The 26,137-nt window shown below is 39.3% G+C and overlaps 1 protein-coding gene across 2 annotated transcripts in view; it reads right to left on the bottom strand.

The window, feature by feature from the left end:
- The window catches only part of MAGI3 (membrane associated guanylate kinase, WW and PDZ domain containing 3), a 208,757-nt gene that overhangs the window by 94,188 nt on the left and 88,432 nt on the right, over positions 1 to 26,137 (bottom strand). For both annotated transcript variants that reach the window (XM_058660067.1, XM_004581911.2), the window contains exon 2: positions 297 to 413. In XM_058660067.1, coding sequence (XP_058516050.1) covers positions 297 to 413 — 117 coding nt within the window. The remainder of the gene's footprint in view (positions 1 to 296; positions 414 to 26,137) is intronic.

The raw sequence follows: 26,137 nt of genomic DNA, 5'->3' as shown, positions 1-26,137 counted from the left end.
TTTCAGTATATAAGGCATTGAGAGCTTAAAGGTCTTCTGACTATATGGTCTTTAGAAATCGATTGCTAAGAACAAATCTAGCCAGCAACACATAAATATATATTCTCCAATTCCGATCATCACCTTTTAAACCCTCTGAAGGTCTCTGAAAATCTTTCTCTTTATCTACCTTTTATTTCATTCTTGTCTCCATCTTAGTCTTCACAATTTCACCTGAATTCTCCTGGGTTATTTCTAGGTGTCCAGTTAGGAAAGAATAGTTCTGCCTTATTGCTTGTGTCCCGTCAGGTACTCACATGGAATGGTTCTCAAGTAGAGATTATCTCTGATTACTTGCTGTAGTTTGTGATCAATTGATCCTTTCTGGAACTGAAGACTCAAGTAATGTCGCAAATCTTTATTAATGACTTTGCCTGCAAAACAAAAACACAAACACAGAGAATAAGCACATAACTGCCAGATATCCATTTACATATAGAATTGAGTGAATGAACACTCTTAAATCACTTCACCACAAACAAATAACAACAACAAAACCCCAGAATATTGGGTCTGGTGCCGTAGTCTAGTGGCTAAAGCCCTCGCCTTGCACACACAGGGATCCCATATGGGCAACGGTTCTAATCCCGGCGGCCCCACTTCCTGCCCAGCTCCCTGCTTGTGGCCTGGGAAAGCAGTTGAGGACGGCCCAAAGCCTTGGGACCCTGCACCCGCATGGGAGACCCAGAGGAGGCTCCTGACTCCTGGCTTCGGATTGGCTCAGCTCCAGCATATGCGGCTGCTTGGGGAGTGAATCAATGGACAGAAGATCTTTCTCTCTGTCTCTCATCCCTGTATATCTGGATTTCCAATAAAATAAATAAATCTTTAAAAAAATCTGAATATTTAACTCAAAAGAAGAGAACTAAGAGCAAAGTATAATAGATACTACAATTAAAACACATACTTACAATATATTATGTATAAAATGTTACATACAGGAGGAGAATGAAAAAGTCACAGAGTATGACAAATGTCCTACATGAATTCACTCAGTCTATAACTTTAAGTATCAGCAATAAACTGACCACTTTCAAATTTGTCTAATGTCTCCACCCTTATCTTTATCCAGCTCTAAACCCATCAAACTCATTGTTGTATACTGGAGATGTATTTGGAATTAAATAAGCACCTGAAATTTCAGATAGCAAAAGAAAATAAATACTAAAACAAACCAGCTTAATTTCATTTTCTTCCAATATTTTCCTCTCCCCCAGTTTTCTGATCTTAGAAAACAGAAACAGCAGTATTCACCCACAGAATCATCTCTAAATACAGGCATCTTCCTTGAGTTCTTCTTATCACTTCTATTCCCCAGATGCAAATCCATCAGCAACTTTTGTCAGCTCCACCTCTGAAATTACTCTACTCCTCCCCCTTGCAAAGCCACAGCTCTGCCTTCATCACATCTTTTCTCCTGTGGAATTCGTAACAATTTTCAGTCAGCCTCCCTGCATCTGGTCTGGCCTCTTCACTGACCCTAACATGCACACAGCTGCCGCAGTGAAGTTTCAGAGTTCTAGCTCTCACCAGATTGAACTTGAACCTTCTGTCTACATAACTGATTCCTACATATAGTGTAAATAAACAAGAGGTTAGATGATACTGTATTACTTGTGGAAAAATGGTAAATGATTAGGGGACTATCAGGAATCTCAAAAAATGGTAATCAGAAAGACACAGGACTGCAGAAATCTTACACAAGGAATTTGTAATGAGGATTGAATTTAAAACAATAAAACAATCCAAACACTGCTCACTAGATAAAACTTTGGATAATTAGAAAAAGTTAAAAAAAACATTTATTTTATGAATCAGATTATTAACAGATTTTCTTACTGAATAAAAAATGACTATTTGATGAAAGTATATTCTTCAGTTTTTTTGGAACAACATATGCATGATAAGCTTAGATACAATAAAAGACCATTTCATTCTTTTAACTATCATGCCGTATTATATCTCCAATCGCTTTGACTCTTTTCTCACACATATTAAAATTCAAAAGGTTTGCAGGAAGGTGGAATTACAAGAAAAGTGTCTGATAGTACACGCATGGATCTTTCATAAAGTTTTTAAAGATCTCTCATGAAAATAAACAACCTGTGTGAGGGTGTAAATACAAGCAGGAAATAGGGAAGTTTCTGCAGCGCAGCGATAACCTTCAGATCTGAGGCTAATAAACAAAATCAGTGAGGAAGTGGGAGAGCCTTTATGATTGGAGGAAATAAACAGGAAAGATATTGACAGGAATGGATATCGAGAGTCCCTATTCCTGTAGCTTTTTTCTTTCAGGCATTTAGGGGTCGCATAAACTCAAGTCTAATACTGATGGCTTCACTATTTCTTCATTATTACAATGATTATTCATTACCAAGTAAAAAACTAACTCATAATTAGTAATATATTTTATTGCTTCTTAAAAATACACCCGACAATAAGTTCCTTAAGTATCTGAAAATTACATAAGAGGTGTGAGGTTGGGTAGATTGTCATATATAAGTGCTTACAAGTTTTTGTGATATTTGCAGAATGGTTACAGTTTGTAATAGAGATCACACTGGGTTTTTTTCCCCACTTAAATGCTGTGATTGATGTGGCTGTTATGAAATGATGTCAATTCGAAAAATAGTTTAAAAAAATGCTCTAGATATGAGAAAAAAATGTCTTTGGTATTTTGAGATTGCAATAAGCTTGTAAATTGCTTTAAGTATGATGGGCATTTTGATGATATTAATACTTTCAATATATAGGAATTTGATTTTAACAGATAATTTTGTACTATGAATGTTTACTGTTAGTACCAGGTGTTGAAATATGGCTTTTTGCTATTGTTATACTTTTGTTTTCAAAAGATTAATTTTTCTGGCCGAAAGTCTTAATTATTTTAGAGGTAATCTGTGACTACTTTTCCATGTGTGTGTTTTTCCTTTCTTCCTGCGTGTTCCATGAGGAAGATATTCTGACTTTGTAGATGAAACATGCTTATGCTTTACTGAACAAGAAGTCTTATGTTTTTAAAGCAAATAAAGGTTTTTAAAAAATAGCATTATTCTAGTATAGAAATACAAGATTCAATATGTTTCAGGAAAATGTGTAATTTGAACTAAAAATAGAAGATAGTCTGAATCAACAGCTTATCAACTCAATATTTTTTTAACCTTCTGAAAGACATAAAGATATACCTTGGACATAAATATATAAAAATCCAGATAAGATTTCAATGTATAGTTATAACAATCATGAAATAAGATATAACTAAAGAATAATGTCACAATAAAATTATAAACAACAAATGTTAGGATGATGCATTTGGGAAGATGCGATTGAAAAATTCAATTCTTATTTTAGCTGTCTAAGAAATCTAGATTTGCAGATCTGAGGCCTAACAGATCTACAATTATATTAGACTGAAACTGTACTTTGTTTTCACACTAAGCATGTATGAGAATCCTGAAAAGGAAGGAGGAAGAATTGTTATTAATGTGGTATCAGGTTGTTTATGAATGACTGCTTTCTATTTTAGGGAGAGTTCACAGAAATTTGACGTTTCACAGTACAAAACAAATCTACCTGGAGTAGATTTAGCTGTTTTCAAACAAATAAAAGATCCTTTATACTTTTAGCTTTTTTACCTCACCAGCTTTAAATTTATACTTGGCTTCTAAGTGATTTGTAAGTCACAATGATTTTATGAAACTTATAAAGAGATCTTGTTTTAAAAAGATTCATTTTTTAATTTTTATTAGAAAGTACGATATATAGAGAGGAGGAGACACAGAGGGGAAGATCTTCTGTCCATTGATTTACTGCCAAAGTGGCCACAAGGGCTGTAGCTACGCCGATACAAAGCCAGGAACCAGGAGTCTCTTCCAGGTCTCCTATATAGGTGCAGGATCCCAAGGCTTTGTGCCATCCTCCACTGCTTTCCCAGGGTACAAGCAGGGAGCTGGAAGGGAAGCAGGACAGCCAAGATTAAAACCATTGCCCAGGGCCTGGCGGCATGGCCTAGCAGATAAAGTCCTCGCCTTGAATGCCCCCGGATCCCATATGGGCGCCGGTTCTAATCCCAGCAGCTCCACTTCCCATCCAGCTCCCTGCTTGTGGCCTGGGAAAGCAGTCGAGAATGGTCCAATGCTTTGGGACCCTGCACCTGTGTGGGAGACCTGGAAGAGTTTCCAGGTTCCCGGCTGTTGCTCTCACTTGGGGAGTGAATCATCGGAGGGAAGATCTTACTCTCTGTCTCTCGTCCTCTCTGTATATCTGACTTTGTAATAAAAATAAATAAATCTTACAAAAAAAAAATACATTGCCCATATGGGATTCTGGCATGTGCATGGTGAGGACTTCAGCCGCTGGGATACCGCGCTGGACCCACAAAAAAGATCTTATAAACACAACTCAAGTGGGAAAACGCCTACAACTGAAATCTCACCCAGCCTCTGAAGTTTCAACCTACAAATCCATAATCAAAACTCCAAATCAATAATTTGACCATATGAAAATTAGTATTTACCATTGATGTGTTGAACAATCAACATATGAAATTACTTGCTCTTATTTAGATAAACACTGACATTCCAGAATGAGTATGGCTATGCAAACAGCTGAAAATCACGTAATTAGCAACACTGAATCATTTTTCCAAAAGGACAGTTCTCAAGTGTGAGAGGCATTAAATATTTTGGAATTTCAACCACTAGATTTTTTTTAAAGTGCTTCTTTAAAGTGCTTTTTTTAACATACTTCCTATTTATTTGAAACAGTTAAACATAAGAGAAAGAGACAGAGAGAAGTCTTCCATTTACTGATGCACTCTTAAAGTGGCTGCAACAGCCAGGGCTGGGCCAGGCTGAAGCCACAGCCAGCAGCTTCATATGGGTTTCCCACATTGGTGCAGCAGCCCAAGTGCTTGGTCCATCTTTCACTGCTTTCCCCAGGTTGTACGCAGGGAGCTGGACAGGAAGTGGAGCAGCAGTGACACACTGGCACTCATATGGGATCACAACTGATGGTTTTACTCACTATGCCACAATGATTGCAATTCTGAATAATCACTCAGTTTTCAATACTCTTCTCAAGTCATAATTTGAAGCAGTTGAGTAATAAGTTATCTTCTGCAGAGCACTGCAGTCACATCACTAGAGCATCACTAGTCAGAACTCACAGAGTAATATCTTTTTGCTATTAGAAACTATGGCACTAGCACGCATTAAGGTGGGAGCACTGAGGTGTCATAGGTTCTTGGAAGCAGCCATAATAAATGCTATGTGCAGAGTTCATCTATCACCCCGGGTATTCCATCACCAGCACTTTAAGACCGAGCCTATTGCTGAACTCCTCCTGGTTTTCCCCCATGCAACTCTAGAAAGATGTTCTCTCCTCTATAGCCTTCCTCTCCTTCTATCTTGTCCCCTCCTCTCTGCCTTCCTATATTCAGATAATGTGTAAGTAAAGTCCAGCAACATGCTGTAATTTTTCTTTCAGGTTTTTAGTTTTTGCTTAAATAAAGTCTGTATTTCCATGTATGATGCATTTACAAATAATGATTTCTCCAATAAGCTATCTAAGTTGTGAAGTAAAAGAGTTGGTGCTACTAGACCTGGCGCTGTAGCCCAATGGCTAAAGACTTCACCTTGCATGCATTGGGATCCTATATGGGCACCTATATAGACCTGCCATGGTAGCCTAGTGCCTAAAGTCCTTTCACTAGTAGTCTACTGGCTAAGGTCCTTGCCTTACATGCCCCTGGATCCCATATAGGTACCGGTTCGTGTCCTAGCTGCTCCACTTCCCATCTAGCTCCCTGCTCATGGCCTAGGAAAGCCATTGAGGGTGGTCCAAAGCCTGGGGACTCTGCACATGTGTGGGGGACCTGGTTCCTGGCTCCTGGGTTTAGACTGACGCAACTCCAGCTGTTGTGGCCACTTGGGGAGTAAGCCACAGGATGAAAGATCTTTCTGTATCTCCTCTCTATAAATCTGACTTTTCAATAAAAATAAATAAATCTTAAAAAGGGGGTAGCTATCCTGATGGTTTTTCATTAAATTTATCTTAGAAAAATATTCTTACTATAGTTTCAAAAGTTACTGAAATCCTTTAACTAAGCAACATCATAAAAGTAACACTCTAATATACAAAGTGGTTAAATGATCATGGTAACATTTAAATTAAAAAACCCACCAAGTTACAAACATGATATTCAATGTGAATCCAAAATGAAATCATTATGAGGATACACACATAAAATGTAAGAGACAATATAAAATAAACACTGACTGAATACTTGAAGTATTGTCACAGCTTATAAGTACTATTTGATGTTTTTGCAACTTTTTCTTCCATTTTTGTACTATACTAAGAAAAAAAATTACAAACTAGAAAGAACATTTTCAAGCATTCTGTCCTTTGAAGGTCATTAATGTCAAGGGAAGCCTGACCTAATGGACTGTCATGACAAATTGTTTGCAAACATTCTCTTTAATAACATGTCTTAAAATAAGTATGATTACAACATATATATTAAATTTCAAATATTTTGCTTTTAATGTCAACTGTTAAGCTACAAAACTAAATCTGTCTGCAAAGCAAGATTAAAAAGATCATTCTAAATAACACAACAACATTACCAAATTTTTCCAATAAAGAACCATAATGTTGGGAGAAGAAAACCTTCCTTGAAAAACAGAGTGGGAAAAATAAGGAATAAATAGCGAAAATAGGCGTTTTCCTTTTCACAAACTTTTGATAGGATTATGTATACTTAGTTCTTAAAGGCAAACAGTATTTTTAAAGTGCCATCCTAAGGCTATTTACAATTTTTTTCCTTTGTGACACTCTTGTCAAGAATCATCGGCAAACCTGTCATAACGCCAGATAACCAATGCCTGGTTGGCACAACAATAACCAAGTCACAGTATTAATGCTTCATGCTTTTGACAGGCGGGTACAAAGCCATCTATTATGCTCTGTCATTTTCCCTGAAAGAGTAACTGGGTTCAACAGTCTTTCCATAACAAAGTTATGTGCTTCAACAGACTGTCCAGAACTTGAGGTACGAGATCTACTTGCTAATGCTTTATTCATTACAAAACAGAGAGAGTGGAAAGAGAATAGACACTTGACTAGAAACCTAACATGAAACAGTGACCATTAGAGAATTCATACTGTATCTGAAGAGGCTTCATTACACAAACCCTCAACTCTGGGTTCAGGCAATCAGCTGATAAAATTAAACATTATTAAAGGAAACACAATAGTGCCTTTTTCTTAGTAGATTCTAAAAAAATTTATACTAAGCCTTAGGTATTTTCTAAAGCAGATGATCAAATGTCCTAAAAACCATAACAAATCATAAGTAGTCTGGCTCTAGCAAGGCCCAACATTCATTCAACAAAGTAATTTAAACTTTTCCAATTAAAATATGGGGGGAAAAAAGATTTAATTATTTGAAAGGCAGAGTGACAAAGCTCAGGAAGGAAAAAGAGAGAAAGATCTCCATCTTTTGGTTCACTCCCCAAATGCCTGCAATAACAGGGCCCAAGTATTTTGAAGCCAGGAGCCAGGAACTACATCTGGGTCCCCAACATGGGTGGCAGGGACCTAAGAGAACAGCTGGACCTGCACTCTGATATAAGATGCTGGTGTTGCAAGTTACAGCTTAGTACATTACGACACAATGCACATCCTCACTCCATCTTCATTTCTAATCTGTGTGTTTAATCAACAACATATTTAAAAGGGTTTTTTAATTATCCTTATAAAATACGGTTATTAAAATGTCAGTTTAAGTTCCCGCATGATAGTCTAGTGGCTAAAGTCCTCACCTTGAACACACCAGGATTCTATATGGGCACCAGTTCATCTCCTGGCTGCTCCACTTCCCTTCTAGCTCCCTGCTGTGGACTGGGAAAGCAGTAGAGGATGGCCCAAAAAAGCCTTGGGACCCTGCACCAATGTGGGAGACTCACAAGAAGCTCCTGGCTCCTGGCTTCAGAGGGGTTCAACTCTGTCTCACCTTCCCTCTCTAAATCTGACTTTCCAATAAAAAATAAATAAATGTATTTCTTTTTAAAAGTTAAGATTCATTTGCCTAGACAAAAGGATATTATTTTAAAATGCACCTCTGGGGCCGGGCGGCGTGGCCTAGTGGCTAAAGTCCTCGCCTTGAAAGCCCTGGGATCCCATATAGACGCCGGTTCTAATCCCGGCAGCTCCACCTCCCATCCAGCTCCCTGCTTGTGGCCTGGGAAAGCAGTCGAGGACGGCCCAAACCTTTGGGACCCTGCACCCGCGTGGGAGACCCGGAAGAGGTTCCTGGTTCCCGGCTTCGGATGGGCGCGCACCAGCCCGTTGCGGCTCACTTGGGGAGTGAAACACCGGATGGAGGATCTTCCTCTCTGTCTCTCCTCTCTGTATATCCGGCTTTCCAATAATAATAAAAATCTTTAAAAAAAAAATGCACCTTTGATAAACTGTGGTATACTTTAAGAAGAGGATTTCCTCAAATTTGGACATACCTGGCATTGTGGCTAGAATTCCTATGCCTTGGTGATATATTAAGCTGGAAGACTCAAGGAAAAAGAGCATACACACCCACCACACCCACCCACCCCCCAAAAAAATCACTCGAGGCTTCTAATTTGAGTATTACGTAAATAAGTTCCATTGAGCAAAAGAAATAGAAACAGGTTTGGCAAATAAGGCAGGAAATCAGTTTATGGTATGAGGTGTGTTGTTTCAAGATGATGAGAGAGTCATTGTGAAAATGTCAAGTAGGTTGTTGGGTGTAAGAGTTCTGCGTTTAGAATTGTTAATTGGGAGTCTTTAGTTCTTTGGGAAACTGACAAAAATCTAGCCTTGGCAGAGATTTGGAGCATCAAGTATTTTCATGCATTATGGGGATACAAGTAGGCACACCCTTTATGAACGGCACTGCAATAAAATTCTGATCAATAGCATATATTTCCATATCCTCTGAAAAAGAGCTCTATGAAGGAAATATTCACACACACAAAAGCTAAAAGATATTTATCACAGCATCTCTTACAAGGAGTTTAACTGCTACTATAGAAAACCAGTGAGTAAATTAAAACCAATAAAACACATCTTCAAATACTCATGCATAATGATAGCTAAACACATTCCTAAGCAGAAAAAGAGGAAGCTGCAAAATAGCATCAGGGCACAAAGCATTTACAAAACGGGTACGCACATTTCTGAAGTATTTCACAAACATATACTAAAATGTTAAAGGATAAATGCTAATTTGAGTGGCAACTCTCATCTTGGGAAACCTCTGGAAGACCTAGTGACCATTTAAAAATAAAGTCTTCAACAGTAAAGAAATAACTCTCAAATCCTATAAAGTTACATAACACAGAAAAATGATATTCTTGCTTTGTTCAATGAAAAGCATTTCCTTTTTTTAAATGTTGAAGAGGCAGAACACAATGTAATACTGGAAGTACGCAAAAAAGAAGGAGGTAAACACCTTAGCTAAGTACAGTTCACTTGGACATTTTGGAGCAGTGTAACTAGGAACACAGTCAAAGCTGAGCACCATTCCCAGCTTAGGACCAAACAACTGGGCTAAAGAAGTCAGTCCTGGGCCCGGCGGCGTGGCCTGGCGGCTAAAGTCCTCGCCTTGAAAGCCCCGGGATCCCATATGGTCACTGGTTCTAATCCCAGCAGCTCCACTTCCCATCCAGCTCCCTGCTTGTGGCCTGGGAAAGCAGTCGAGGGCGGCCCAAACCTTTGGGACCCTGCACCCGCGTGGGAGACCCGGAAGAGGTTCCTGGTTCCCGGCTTCGGATGGGCGCGCATCGGCCCGTTGCGGCTCACTTGGGGAGTGAATCATCGGACGGAAGATCTTCCTCTCTGTCTCTCGTCCTCTCTGTATATCTGACTTTGTAATAAAATAAATAAATCTTAAAAAAAAAAAGTCAGTCCTGTCTGACCCAAATCCACATTTTGCTTATGAAATGCATACTGACTGGACCTGAGAACAAGACACTTGAAAGAATTGGTTCCTGACCTGCCACCCAGGGAAAAAATTGGTTCCTGACCTGCGACCCAGGGATTGAGTAAAATAGAGTGATACAGGGCAAGTTAGCCTCAGATCACACTTAAAGGCTTAGTAAGCCATGTGCAAGAAAACACAGAGAAGAGGAAAATACCAATTCCCATAAAAATACTATCCATAAACAGAAAAGAAGAAAAAGTGCATGACAGATGTCAACCTCTCTCTTAAGGTTAAATAAAAGCAAAAGAGGAGGATATCAAAACAAAGCAGCAGGCAGTGTGCTAGGTGTTTGGAATAACATATTTATATGTAGTATCCATTGTCAGTGTCCTAGTGTCTACTGCTGGTATTACAGTATTACAGAGAAGTAGATACAAATAATTACAAGAAACAGTATTGAAGTATGTGCAAGACAACAGGAGCATGCACCCAGGAGAAAACAAAGTCTGGCAGGGGAAGCCAGGAAATGCAGATTAGAAGCATGAAACTGGAGAATGCACGGGGGAGCACAACGACCCTCTAGGCAGGGGACAAGCAGGTTAAGTGAGAGCAGGAGCAGAGATAAGCAGAGATAAGCAGGAAGTCCAGAAGGCAGGCCCGTCAATCACATTAAGGGTTAGAGCATCATTCTGTAGTCAAGTCACTACAACTTTTACCTGGGAAATGATATAGCTAACATGTGGTTTGTTTTATTTAATTATTTTTAATTAATTAATCTATTTATTTATACAGAAACAGAGCAAGATAGTTAACCAAAAGGGGGGGAAAGGCTCCTATCTACTGATTCACTCTCCAAATACAACAGCCAGAGCCAGAAGCTAAGAACTCAATCCAGTTATTCCAAATGAGTGACAGGGACCCAAGCACTTGAGCTAGCACTGCTGTCTCCCAGCGGCCACATTAGTAGGAAATGGAAATTAGAAGCTGACTCCAGGCACCAAACCCATGTACTCTGATGGGGTCCAGGGAGTCCTGAGCAGCTTAACTGCTAGGACAAACACTTGTTCTCTGATTTAGATGGACCATTCTGGCAACAGTGGAAGCTATGCAGACAAGAACACTGCGAGAAATCAGAAAAAAAAATCAGTATAGGATATTTAGCCACAATCCAATTAAACTCTGGCAGATTCAGAAACAGCAGGCAGGGGCAAGAAACACACTGAATGTAAGAAATTAACCACAGAAATCACAAAATGTAAGAAATTAATCACAGATTTTCACAGAAAGTTCTGTGATTCAAATTTCAAATTATAAGTGTCCTTGACAAGAATGCACTAAACCATAAACAAGGAGGATAACTGAAGAAATGTGGATGAATTAAAAAGAAATGGGGTTGGAAATGGGAAGTTCACCATGTCCAAGAAAAAGAGAAATAATAACTGCATAAAGACAGAAATTAAAATTTATCAGTTTGAGGGGAAATTTTTGTTAATATCTGATTATGTACTAAGGTTCCCTTAGTAAGCATGGTCAACTAATTAAAATCAATAATAATAATGGTACTATGCTGTTCATCTCCCAACATAACTTCTGTTTCAATATAAATATAGATCTGTTCTCTCACAGATTGAAAACAAGATGCAAAACCATCAGGGGAAAAAAAGAAGAAAAAAGAAAAGAAAAAAGCAAACAACAAGGCAATTTGCAAAAATATATATAATCACATTTAAACTTACAAAAGAAGTTATGTGTTCACTCATAAGATAAATGCTAATTAAAACAACAGTGAGGTGTCATTTCCCACTCTTCAGACTAACAAAATATTTCATCCTCTTGAGATTAGGAAGAAATGACATTTCTATACAATGCTTTTGGGTATGGAGGTGTACTGTCCACAGCAAACCTTACTATTAACTCTAAAAGTTGACTATCCCTGTGCTGGCTATTCTAAACATACCGGTGACGACATTCTCGTGGGGCCGGGGGTGGGGGTGTGGGGACTTTCCTTCTAAATTCTACATAATTAAAAAAATAAACAAACTCTACATAATTATCACAGTGACCGTTGGTTGAGTTTTAGTAATGTATATGTAGATTCCACATTAACAAATTTTTATGATTTTGCTTCTCAATAACTACTCAATTTATATGAAGTTACCTTCGAGAACTCTGAAACATGTGAACTTAGTTCCATGTAGTCATTTCTTTTTTTTTTTTTTTTAAGATTTATTCATTTTTACTGGAAAGCCGGATATACAGAGAGGAGGAGAGACAGAGAGGAAGATCTTCCATCCGATGATTCACTCCCCAAGTGAGCCGCAACGGCCGGTGCTGCGCCGATCCGAGGCCGGGAACCAGGAACCTCCTCCAGGTCTCCCACGCGGGTGCAGGGTCCCAAAGGTTTGGGCCGTCCTCGACTGCTTTCCCAGGCCACAAGCAGGGAGCTGGATGGGAAGTGGAGCTGCCGGGATTAGAACCGGCACCCATATGGGATCCCGGGGCTTTCAAGGCGAGGACTTTAGCCACTAGGCCACGTTGCCGGGCCCCATATATTCCCACTCTTAAACAACATATTTCAAATAAACATAACTATAAAGATAACTAGTTATATGCTATTTCTAGCCTTTCTTTTTTTCTGGTAAAAAGTTTTAGAGGAGTTATCACACAGAAAAATATTTGCAGACAGCCAGAATTAGCCCCGAACAATGAACGGTAAAACACAAAGCTTTAAAACTGGTCTTTAAAAAAACAGTGCATGGAAACTGTGGTCAAGTACACAACAATACAATTTGAGGAAGTGAATGTTTATATAGAATAAAGTATTTTTTAAAACGCCAGAAGATACAACAAAACATGCTCCTCGTACATTAGATGAAACCAAAAAGGTAATGTTTATTTGAATGCCTGATTTTTAAATTGTTGTAATTTTCCCTGGATTTTGTAGAAATTTTGAGCCAAATATAGAAATTTAAGATAAATTTTCTGATGAAGATGATTTAGTGAACATTTTCTTTCATGTACTTTTTAAAACTTTATTTGGCTTCGCATGGCTATATATTCAACATTAAATAAATGATTTAATGCTTACATCTCATTTCTCTATCCACTATTTCATGGCTACTACAGAATTTAATCTTATCGCATGGATAAATGTATTAGACAATTCTCTGCTCCAGGCATCAAGTACACTAGATCTGTCCCTGTCAATTTAAAATTATTCAACCAGTCACACACAATTACTACTAGAAATTAAATGTTTATGTCTTCCAACAATTCCTATTCTGAAATCTAAGCCCAGTGAGATGGTATTCCAAGATCATGAGGAAAGACTGAGGTTAGTACCTTTATAGAGACCCTGGCTCCCAGTGCCAGGCTGGCCGAGTCCTAGCCACTAAAGGCATCTGAAGGAGTCAGGGATGGGAGCTCTCTGTTTCTCTCTCTCAAATAAACAATACATATGTAACAATAATTAGAAATAAACATACATCCTAATTAGATCCATTAGAAGTAATGACATGTCAGTAGCAATAAAAACCCTTAATATCCAGACCTTGTTTTCTAAAATCTCTCTCCATTAAAAGAAATCAGAGTTCCTTGGAAAAAAATTATTGGTTTTGAGTCTGGGACAAAATGTAGGTGAGCCTATGTCATCATGTTTTTCTGGAAAGAAAATAAATATTGAAAGAATAATTGAGGGTAGTTCAAAGAGTACCACAGGCAGCTTTGAGAGGCTCTCACAAGCCACGGGAAAGAATTTAAACATCAAAAAGAATGATTGTAATTGATTGCAATAAACTGAGTACATAAAAAGCCAAAAGACTATAATGATACTCTTAATAGATGCAAAAACAGAGCTCATGTGTAACCAGTGGAGGTGATTATAATAACAAAATCCTGTTCTCAAAACTTCTAATTAAGAGAACTGAGCATCTTTTCTGCCTTTAACGGGAAATAACTTACTGATTTCTAGCTGAAGAGAACAATTTTCCTTACCTAATAATGCCAGCTAACAAGGTGAAAGGAATAACAGAATTAGCAACCCCCACTGAAATAAGTCAACTCAGGCGAGAATCATCCAGGGAAATGATGCCATGGCATTTAGTATGAAATTATTCCCCCAGGTTTGCCTGTTAATTTCTATTAATCAGGAAAACATCAAACCTAGCTTAGCAAATAGCAGGGCACTCTGACGAGCTCCTCATAATAAAGCAATATACTATACATGGCACCATATAAGTATATTGTTTTGGCCAGGAACACCTCATTTGAGTAGTATCAAGTCTCAAAATTTATCATCTGGAATAAGATAAATCAACCAGGTAACTTTGGAATTTAGAACATTCTGGTTTCATTTTAAGTTTATTTATTCAGGTCTGGCACAATGGTATACAATTGGCCAACTCTCCACCTGTAAGCGCCAGCATGCCATATAGGTGATAGTTTGTGCCCCAGCTATTGCATTTCCCATCCAGCTCCATGACTGTGGCTTGGCAAAGCAGCGAAGGATCATGGCCCAAGTGTTTGGGACTCTGCATCATGTGGGAGACCTGCAAGAGGCTGTTGGCTCCTCGCTTCAGATCAGCTCATCTCCAGCTGTTGCAGGCATTTGGGGAGTGACTCAGATGTTGGAAGATTTTTTCCTCTGTTCCCCTTTCTCTCTGAGAGTCTGCCTTTGCAACGAAAATAAGTAATTTTTTTTTAAAGTTTACTCATTTATCTGAAATGCAAAGAAAGGAGTGGGGTTGGACAAAGAGAGAGAGAAATCTTCCATCTGTTGGTTCACTCTTTAAATGGTCCCACATTCAGGTCTGAAATCAGGGTGAAGCCAGGAACCAGGAACTCTTGCCTAGTCTCCTGCACATGGGGAAAGGGAACCCTGTGTTTGGGCTTTTCTGTTGCTGTTCCATGAATGTTAGCTGGAAGCTGGATCACAGTGGCAAGAACTTCAACTGGCATCCTAATAGAGATTTCAGCACTACAGGTGTCAGCCTAACTTGCTGTGTCACAAAGCCAATCCCCATTTCTTAAAAATTTCTACTCCCCTCAAAAATTGTGTGTGTGTGTGTAAAAATGTTCTAGAACAAAGGAGATGAGGAAGTATAATATCCAAAGACATATAAACTTGCCAAAATCCTGTTAAGAAGAAAGATGTCTATTAAAAAAAATTTTTGAGGGCCTAGCACAGTAGCCTAGTGACTAAAGGCCTCGCCCTACATACACCAGGATCCCATATGGGCACCAGTTCATATTCTAGCTGCTCCATTTCCTTTGTGTCCTGGGAATGCAGTGGAGGATGGTCCAAAACCTCGGGACCCTGCACCCATGTGGGAGACCCAGAAGAAACTCTTGGTTCAACCCATTGTGGCTACCTGGGGAGTGAACCAGCAGACAGATCTTTTGCCTCTCCTTCTCTCTGTAAATCTGATTTTCCAATAAAAATAAATAAACCTTTTAAAAAATAAAACATTTTAAAGCTAACTGGGGACTGGGTAATTGGTAATATTAAAAGATTACTGTAGGCTTTCTTAGGTGTAATGTGGGTTTCACCTAGTACAGATGCCTGTGTTCCACACTGGAGCACCTGTATTCAGGTCCAGCTCGAGTTCCTGACCTCAGCTTCCTGCCCAGGCCGACCCTGGCAGGGAGCAAGATCTGAGTTCATACCACTCACAGGGGAGACCTACATTGCACCCCCAGCTCCTGGCTCTGACCATAGCTCCTGCAAGCAGGTAGGGAGTGAACTACAGAGGGTAGCTCTCACTGTGTCTCTGTCTCAAACAAAGAAAATAAAAATTTTAAAATATTTTAGATGTGCGTGTCATGAAATGCGCAAATTTTTTTGGAATGGTTTGGGCAAACATACACATACTTGGAGTCTCACAGGTATGTGGTACTCCTAGCAGTGTCCTATTCTTTGAACTTTTTTGCATATTAACTGTTTCCATTGTTATGGGGTACAGCCAGTGATAGCCAGCACCCATTGACTGTGGGCAAATGAAATCTGGCTGTGTCCCCCTATCCTCTGTCCTGAAGGTGGGTCCTACAGCAATGGAATGATAATTCCATTCTCAACCACTTCCCCCATGTCCTAATTTAGCCAGGATATTGGATGCAGACAAGTCCAACTAGTCTAGGCATTTTAAGCTACACGCCCAGTTCCTGTTCTGCCCATCCCAACGAGCACTAATCAACTCCTTAGCCCACAACACTTAGGTATTCGCTCCTGTCCACCTGTGACTCACCTATCATCTGAGAGGGGGCAGTATTGCAAACCATTCCTCTCACAAGACCCTTGAAAAGGCCCAGGAAGCAGGGGCTCTCACTCTCTGGCCAGGTGCTTCCATTACTCTGGCACCTCGACTCTTGGCTGACCCAGGACAGGTAATCCCCTAAGCATGGTCCCTGTGTACTGCCTAGATGGGGCAATGGTTATAATAATGTTGTTTCTGGTTTGTGTGCTGTCAGGAGTTCCAAGAGGGGTGAGGTCTAGCAGTAGTGGTAGAATGTGGGCAGAGAAGCCAGGGAAAGGTGAATGTCTGCAGCTTTGTAAGTGTGTTCAGCTTATTCGTTGCATGTCTTAGGATAGCTTATATTGTTGGGGAAGCTGGGACACAGGTCTTCAGCTTAATGGATGGACTTAAGGATAATGACCATTTGTTGCTTTAGGGATTATGATTAGTTGGATTGCCGTATGGACTTGTGATTTGCTATTGAGATCTATTATCACCAAGCTTGGTTAATAAAGACTCCTTAATAAACCTTAGACATGTTGGTGTGATCTTGCTCACACCCCGCAACACCATGAGTTGAAAAAATCCTTTAGCAAACATTGCATTACCTAGTACTAGTAATGTGTGCTAAAATAAAATACTCAGTTTACAAAAGAACTCATTCTCCGTTCTCTATCATTTGCCAATTAGGAAACCTGTTTGATATCTTCTATTTCCCTCAGTCAAAAACAAAACAGAGATAAGTGGTCAGAAGCATCTCTATGCGAGCAAAATAACTTTTCTAAGACTGTGGGTTTTCTCCAGAGGCAAGAATGTACTTCAACTGACTGCTCAACCTCAGCACCACATCCTTTGAAGCCCAACTAACGTAAATTAAGTTGTATTAAATGTTGAAGGTATTCTATGTCCTTCACTCGGCACCAAATTTTATGCTTTTTTGACATATGTAGCACATTCTTAAAGATAATACAGGCTGTTACATCCTTTTCTCCCTATTTAACTTGTTCTTCATTTGGACATTCTAACTGACAACTCACAACTTTAGTTGTCAAGCATATCCTAATATTTTGTTCGCTCATGGATGGCGAAACTAAAAGCTAAGTTCATTTTGATGTAAAATAATTCTGAAATCCACACATAAATCTTCATAACATGGAATTCCCATGAACTTTTATTTTCTCTGTTTCCTCCTCAGGCATCAAGTATGGTTGATATCATCTTTTTCACACTCATTCAGTTCTGTTCCAAAGACAACTACCCTTATCCAAATCACCATTATTTTGCCTGATAAAGGCAGTAGCTTCCTAATTCAAAGCCTTGTCACCAGCCCTGATTTCTAGCCTGGGAAATTTTCCCAAAAAAACAAATATGATCATTCATACTTCTGCTTTTGTACATAACTTTCCAATAGCTTCCAACAGAATTAAACATTTTACTCAAATCTCTTTATGTGCTTTTCAATTTTTAATTAATGTGAAAGCCAGAGGCCAAGAGACAGAGTCTCCTATCTGCTGAGTACCCCCAACAGCCACAGCTGGACCAGGCCACGCAAGAGCAAGCAGCACAATCGAGGTTTTCCAAAGGGGTGGCAGGTTCTTCTCAAACTACCTCGCACAGTGCACATTAGGAGGAAGCAGATCAAAAGAAGGTTAAGTTGGGACTTACACCAGGCACTCAGAACAGGATGCAGGCATCCGAAGCCGCAATTTAAAAACCGTGCCACATCCTTACCCACTTCAAGTGCTTGATGAAGCCTCTTTAGCTTTCTTCTTCCACACTTGCCCTTCCCTCTTCAAATCCCATGCCCACAGTCCACATTCCTCAAACACCAGGTTTTCTCCTGTTCATAACGTTTTGAAGGCTACACTGCTTTCCTCTGGAGCATCCTTCTCCACCCAGCTGCCTGGCTGTTTCATGCACTATTCACAAATACACCACAACACAACTCTCAGTTCTGCGAGGAAAGCCAAGTGAGGCAAGCTAGGAGACTGGGACCATGTCTGTCCATGGCTGCTGCTTCTCTGAAGAAGCCTACCTGTCCCAGCAACTCAAAGTTGGCCAGTTCTTTAATTTGCTCCCTTGGGATTTGAAAAGCCCGTATCACAATACATGCCTTACAATACTGTACACCGTGCTACTCATCTGAGTCTCTGCAACGCACCCATTAGAACAGGCACAAATTAGCACTAACCTAATCTTGTCTTCTGTGATATCCTACTCAAAACATTTATTTTTAATGATATTCCACATTATCCAAATTATCTCCATTATTCACCAAAATTTGAGTTTTAATACGTGAGGACTACAGAGAGAAAATAGGTGAACAAAGTCTGTTATCTTTTAATCTCTAGAACATTTTACAAAGCAGTTACCCTACTCTTCACAATGTCAAACTCGTAAAAAGACCAAAAAAAAAAAAAAAAAAAGGAGGACTGGTCTAAATTAATATTAACACACAAAAGAGTATAACTAAAAGCAAATGTGTTGATTTTATTATTAATAATATTATTATTAATCCTAGCTCTTTAAAAATAAAAAAGCTATAAAGAAAATTTGGGTGGGGCATAACTGGAAAAACTTTGAATCTAGCCTGTGTAGTGATTACTTCTATTGACTCATTCCTTCACTGGGCACTAAAATAACCTAGTGGTTATGTAGAAAAGTATTCTTAAAAGATACAAGTAGTTTACTAATCACATACATACCAAACAAAGAGATAAGAAAATTTAGCACAGGTTAAAAATCAATTTAAGCAAAGGGTATGTTGATAGTCATTTGCTGTGTAATGGAGACTCTCATATCTAGTAGCATAGCATGTTATTTTACTTCATGGCATTGTAAATCTCTATTTTTCTTCCTATTGTTGATCTTATAGTGTGGCTTTTCATTTAAGGGGATGTACAATACTGTGAAGTGGAGACTAACATATCCAGATGTGAGGATACAATGTAGTATGCAGCTCTACTTCCAGACGAAGATGGACTTACAATGAAACTGTTTACTATATCTTGACAATAGGATGCTGGGCTCTCTGTCATTGTCCATGCCCTCAATGATGGAAACATGACTGTGTATGAAGAACTACACTTTAGTAATGATATAGGGGAACTTGGTGGGTGTAGGAATTGGGGAGGGGATAAGGGAAATCCCAGGGGCCTATGTAACTGTATCATAACATGCTAATAATACTAATAATAAAGTATATTGTTAAAAATAATTTTTAAAAGTCTGTTTGCAAGGCTGGCTGGCTTTTGGGAAACCTGGATTTCAGGTGAGTTTTCATCATTCACTGAGAAGTCTATTCACTGTGCATAAAAAGTGCAAAAAACTGTGTGTGTGTATGTGTGACTGTGTGTGTGGTTTTACTTTTCCTCTGGTGGTCTGGAATTTTGCCACATGCCAAGTTAAGGGCACATATGCAACTAACTTTGTTAGAATCCTGGCCACTTTCTTACGAGCTACCTTAACATGTAACGTTTCACAAGTTTTATCACAACACAATACTAGAAGTTCTGTGGGACCCCACGGGCGGGCAGTACAAGCCTGGTGTGCACCATGTACCTTTTCCTTCCTGCTGTGAGGACTGTTTTCCAAGTCTTCCAAGTCTTTTCCAGCAAATCACTGCACCTGGAAGTGGTCTTGGAGGCCTCTGAAACAGCATGCTGTACAAGACAGCAGCACCGTAAGTTGAGGAAAATGAAAACTATCAAACAGTTAGCAAATTTCCCTAAGAAGTCATACCAAAAGGACATGTGAGGAGAATCATCAGGATTCTGACTTAGGACTGTGTTTTGCAATAGCTACTTCTATCCAATAGCTAATGTGGTTTTTTCTCTTAGGACAAAGAAGCAAAAAGATAATTAATTATGAGAAATTAAATAATACTTTAAGCTATGAACTAGGTCTTAGCCTCAAAATCAATGTAATTACTCTTAAGAACTCTCATTTCTACCTATACCCTCCTGAGTTCATACAAATCTCAATATAGACCTCCTGAACAGGTTCCTGGGGGACAAAGTTTGCATTCTACAAGCCCAAACTCCTCAAACTTTTTTCTGTCACAGACAAGATTGGAGTGATGTCAGAAAGCACCAGTACCCTTCTTTGCTTCCCTCCTAAAATGATACAGAATTCACAATAATGGGGTGAACAAAGTATTATTCATTACTTTGAAGAAATAAAAACGTATAGACAGTAAACATCCAAAACTTGCTCAGCTACTTCCATGCAGTATATTTCCATCTATAAATAAGCACAAGAAATCAATGATATTCACTGCCTTAGAATAAGCATATAGGCGTTTTATAAAAATATTAAATAACATTCTAAATAAATTAAACTACTTTTTCAATTAATCTAATGAGAGTTAAGAACCCTTTGGAAACAAAATACAATACATATTTTTATCACAGGAAAACCTAACAAGTTCCACAGCACTTTCACTTTGAAACAATTCTGTTAGCAACAGAAAGAATTAACAACTGATTAACAGAGAGATTAGATGCATTGTCCAATTTTTAAATCCCAATCTGAATAGAAGCAACTTATAAATGGGGATGGAGGCCAGGGTGGGAGATGTGCTATTCTAATTATAGAAGAAATGTCTCAATATTTAATCAAACAGCCATTCTTACACAAAAATAATCACATTTTTCTGAGGAAAAAATGCAGTCAGGTTTCTTTCTAATGTAATTTAAAATATAAATAAAAATTTGAATTAAGTTTGAAGCTAATCATAATGTTCAACGGAAAGTCATTGTTCAACTAAAAATCATCTTGATCACTACTATTAAGTTTACAAAGCTATACTCTAAGAGATATTAATACAACAACAACAAACCAATCCAGTCAATCATACTGAATAAAAGCTATAGCCATCAATCAAAAACGTCATTACTCACTTAGTTACAATACTAAAGCAAGACACATGGAAGTAAGACAGATCAGCCATGTGAGTGGTACACTATTTGTTATTGGTTTAGGGGCACAACAGAAAATGCAGTCTATTTTAGAGGTACTCAGGATATGACAGTAAAGAATATTCCCCACAGGCAATCAGGAGGCACCTGAAGGGGTATGTGGAAAGACATTAAAAAGATCAAATTTCTGCTTTAGATTCATCCTTGATAGCAAAATGGAAGAAACACTTGCAGGAAAGTTATACAATCATCCACTTGTGGTAAAGGGAATTGAGGTTGATTTCCACACAACCGAGCAGGAGGAAAGAAAGAAACACAGGGAAAATGGGATTTTTTTAACTGAACTGCTCAACAGTTTATGAATTTAACAAACTATGAGACACAGAAGTTTAGACAGATGCCCACTCTATAGCTAGAAGTAAGCTTCATGATCTCAAGGCTAAAGATTTTGTATTGGCAGTGTCAACATATGAGATCTATTTTGTAAGGCTATTTTGAGGGTTAAATAAGATAATTATGTTAAAGTTGACATACTAGCCCAGAATTTTGAAGTGTCAGTCGTTTTTTTTGTTTTTTTTTTTTAAAGATTTATTCATTTTATTACAGCCAGATATACACAGAGGAGGAGAGACAGAGAGGAAGATCTTCCCTCCGATGATTCACTCCCCAAGTGAGCCGCAACGGGCCGATGCACGCCGATCCGAAGCTGGGAACCTGGAACCTCTTCCAGGTCTCCCACGCAGGTGCAGGGTCCCAAAGGTTTGGGCCGTCCTCGACCGCTTTCCCAGGCCACAAGCAGGGAGCTGGATGGGAAGTGGAGCTGCCGGGATTAGAACCGTTGCCCATATGGGATCCCGGGGCTTTCAAGGCGAGGACTTTAGCCGCCGGGCCCATGTCAGTCGTTTTTAAAAAGATTTATTTACTCATTTTATTTGGAAGGCAGATTTTACAGAGTGAGGAGACAGAGAGAGGGGTCTTCCCTCCGTGATTAACTCCCCAAATGGTCACAACAAGTGGCATTGACCCGATCTGAAACCAGAAGCCAGAAGCTTCTTTCTGTGTCTCCCATGGACGTGAAGGTGCCCAAGGACTTGGGCCATCCTCTGCTGTTTTCCCAGATCATTAAGTAGGGAGCTGGATGGGAAGTGGAGCAGCCAGGACATGAATGAGAGCTCATGTGGGTTAAGATGCTGCTGGCAGAGGATCAGCAAGCTAAGCCACCACCGATGTCCCATGTCAGATCATTTTTTAAAAACTCATAAAATGGAAATTAAATTAAGTCGTTAAAGTTAGTTGCTGTTAAGCTATTAAATTTAACTGATTAAGTTAAATTGTTAGATTTAAATTTTAAAGCTGTTAAATTTAAGTGATTTTTAATGTAGTGAAGGGCTAGACTAATCTTTTTTTTTTTTTTTTAAGATTTTATTGTTATTTGAAAGCCGGATATACAGAGAGGAGGAGAGACAGAGAGGAAGATCTTCCATCCGATGATTCACTCCCCAAGTGAGCCGCAACGGGCCGGTACGCGCCAATCCGATGCTGGGACCAGGAACCTCTTCCAGGTCTCCCACACGGGTGCAGGGTCCCAAAGCTTTGGGCCGTCCTCGACTGCTTCCCCAGGCCACAAGCAGGGAGCTGGATGGGAAGTGGAGCTGCCGGGATTAGAACCGGCGCCCATATGGGATCCCGGGGCTTTCAAGGCGAGGACTTTAGCCGCTAGGCCATGCCGCCGGGCCCAAGGGCTAGACTAATCTTAGACATGCATTTGGAAAGTAATAACAAAAATTCATTTTCTAGTCTTCCTATTCCTTTAATCAAAACTCCACATCAAGCCAACAGTTATTGCTTTAAGTCAGATTCTAATACAACAAGTGTTAAATCACAGAAACTGAATAGTCCCAAACATAATTCATATTAATTAATATTACAACAAAATAAACATCAATAGCCTTTGGGAGGGTTGCGATGAGATCATAACTTTTTGCCATTTTTACTAAAGGAGAGGTTTTCTTTTTCTCATACTTTATTTTACCACTGTGAGCTGGAGAGAAGAGACCCAATGAGATACTAAAATCAGTATTTATTTGAAAAAGAATATTGTGGTCTCACATTATAGCCTAGTGGCTAAAGTCCTCGCCTTGCATGTTCTGGGATCCCATATGCATGTTGGTTCATGTCCCGGCTGCTCCACTTCCCTTCCAGCTCCCTGCCTGTGGCCTGGCGGAGCAATAGAAGATGGCCCAAAGCCTTGGGACCCTGAACCCACATGGGAGACCTAGAAGCTCCAGGCTCCTGGGCCCACTGCGGCCACTTGGGGAGTAAACCAGTGGATGGGACATCTTCCTGTCTCTCCTTTTCTCTGTAAGTCTTTCTAATAAAAAAAAACAAAACAGGAATATTGTATTCACATCAGATTTACTTACACAGATGGATGATGTATCCTTTAAAATATTCAGTGAAAGCTGGCCATTAGAGAAGGAAACTGAAACAACTACATTTCCAAAGTCATTACGGTATTAAATGTTGTCTTCACATTCTCTACTTTGGTTTTACTCTGTGTCCGGGAGACTGGTGCTGCAGCAGGACTCTGGTTTAAGGAGGCCAGGAGAGCAGGAACACCTGGCACAGCCAGTAAACAGGTCGTTCTGAAGAGGACTGAATGAAAAGAACAGGTTCTAAAAATTGTTCCTCCAAAAGTGTATCTTCATTTCTCTTCCTAACAAGTAACAACAACTTTTTTTGGAGAAAAAAGAATATGAAGGATGCAAAGAACTTGTACGTTTTGGAAGCAAGTAGTTCTCCCTGGCTAATTTTCAAACAGAATGCTCCAAAATATTTTGACCTTTAAGTGTTTGCTGCATTAGTAAAGTTAATTATGCTGTCTTCAAGGCCTGCAATTTACAATTAAAGCCAAATAAAAAGAGGCATTAGCATTTAATCTTTAAGCCTTTTAGTTATATCAGATTAATATGCTTGAACATCTGCAGACGAAATGTGATTTAAATTTTAAGATTTAATGTTAGACACACAGGAAAATGTTTCTCTTTACGACAACTTCCTTAGGCCTCCATACACATATGAACTCTTTTTATCTATTGTGCCTTGGCATAAGAATAACTTATTGATTTTTAAAAATATTTATTTTATTGGAAAGGCAGATATACAGAGAAGAGGAGAGACAAACAGGAGGATCTTCCATCCAATAGTTCACTCCCCAAGTGACTGCAACGGCTAAAGCTGAACCAATCCGAAGCCAGGAGCCAGGAGCTCTTCTGGGTCTCCCACGCAAGCGCAGGGTCCCAAGGCTTTGGGCCGTCCTTGACTACTTTCCCAGACCACAAGCAGGGAGCTGGAGGGGAAGTGGAGCTGCTGGGATTAGGACCAGCGCCCATATGGGATCCCGGAGCGTGCAAGGCGAGGACCTTAACCAATGCGCTATTGCACCGGGCCCTTTATTGATTTTTAAATATCAAGGTTTCTATGGTGTTTAATGTTTCAAGGTAAAGTTACGATAGATTTCGTCTTTAAAGAACTAAATGAACTCCAAATCTAAAGAAAAACAAAGTTTAAGAGAAACTTTATTATTATTTTTTTTTAAATCACAAACTAGTAAGGTCTGGTTCTGCAGGCCAGGGTATACCACTTTAAAAGCTACAAACTAGTGCTGGTGCCATGGTTAAGGCGCTACCTACGATACCTGCCTTCCAGTTAAAAGTGCCCATGTTTCAGTCCTTGCTAAGCTCCTGTTTCCAACTTCATGGAATACGTACCTTACGAGGCAGCAGTTATGGCTCAGATGTCTGTGTCCCTGCCCAACCAGTGGAGCACCTAGAATGAATTCCCAGCTCTTGGTTTTGGCCATCACTCAGCTCTGGCTATTGCAGGCATCTGGATAATGAGCTGGCAAATAAGAGCTCTTTCTCTTTGTCTTTCAAAACTAAAATGAACAAATAGATTCTAAAGTCCCACTTATACTTTCTCCATTCACTTGAATTCTTTTAATCATCCACTATGTGTAACTGATTAATTAACATGTAGCATGGTAACTTACACTTAACTGTAATACCCCTACAGTTCCAATGTGTTGCTTTATGAGAGCAATGCTCCTGAATGGTGACTTTTCCCCTCGACTAATTTAACCTTCATTGCATCAAAACCATTTAAGTTACAGATCAATAAATATCTGTTCCAATGAATTTACTAAATGACATTTCTTATAAATTAAGTTTCATAAAACTACTGTCTATTTGGTCCCTTGTAACTAACCTGCAAGAAATCTTCCAGATTATCTGATCTGATCCTTTGCACAGACACAGAAAAGGGTCTGCCCAAGGTTGTGTGGTAATCATTTCATTTTTCCTGTCACTAACTAATACAAAGTACGAACTGAGGTCTAGAGGCCTAAAATAAAAAAAATAAAAATAATAAAACTCAGGGGCTCGGCGCAATAGCGTAGCATAGTGATTAAAGTTCTTGCACCAGGATCCTATATGGTGCCTGTTCTAAGCCCAGCGGCCCTGCTTCCCATCCAGCTCCCTGCCTGTGCCCTGGGAAAGCAGCTGAGGACCGCTCAAAGCCTTGGGACCCTGCACCTGCATGGGAGACCCGGAAGAGCTCCTGGCTCCTGGCTCCTCAGCTCCAGTCATTGTGGTCACTTGGGGAGTGAACCATTGGATGGAAGATCCTCCTGTCTGTCTCTCCTCTCTGTATAGCTGCCTTTCCAATAAAAATAAATAAATCTTTTAAAAAATTAATGAAAAAATTGAAGTAAAACAAGAAACAAAAGCAATGCTATCCTAATTGACTTCAGACAACATTCATTTAATTTTAGCAAAAGCAAGGGATATGCTAGTTCGTAGTAGTCATTGTTGCTAATAAAGCCATCTACACATTGTTACTACATGTTGAATGCTTAGCCTGTGCCAGCCACTGTGATAAATGCTACAGACTAGCTCTCATGTTCATGGCAAATGGTAATGCAATTT

This window comes from Ochotona princeps, chromosome 2, assembly GCF_030435755.1.
Source record: "Ochotona princeps isolate mOchPri1 chromosome 2, mOchPri1.hap1, whole genome shotgun sequence".
Classification (NCBI taxonomy): domain Eukaryota; kingdom Metazoa; phylum Chordata; class Mammalia; order Lagomorpha; family Ochotonidae; genus Ochotona; species Ochotona princeps.
This window is presented reverse-complemented; position numbering and strand designations above follow the sequence as displayed.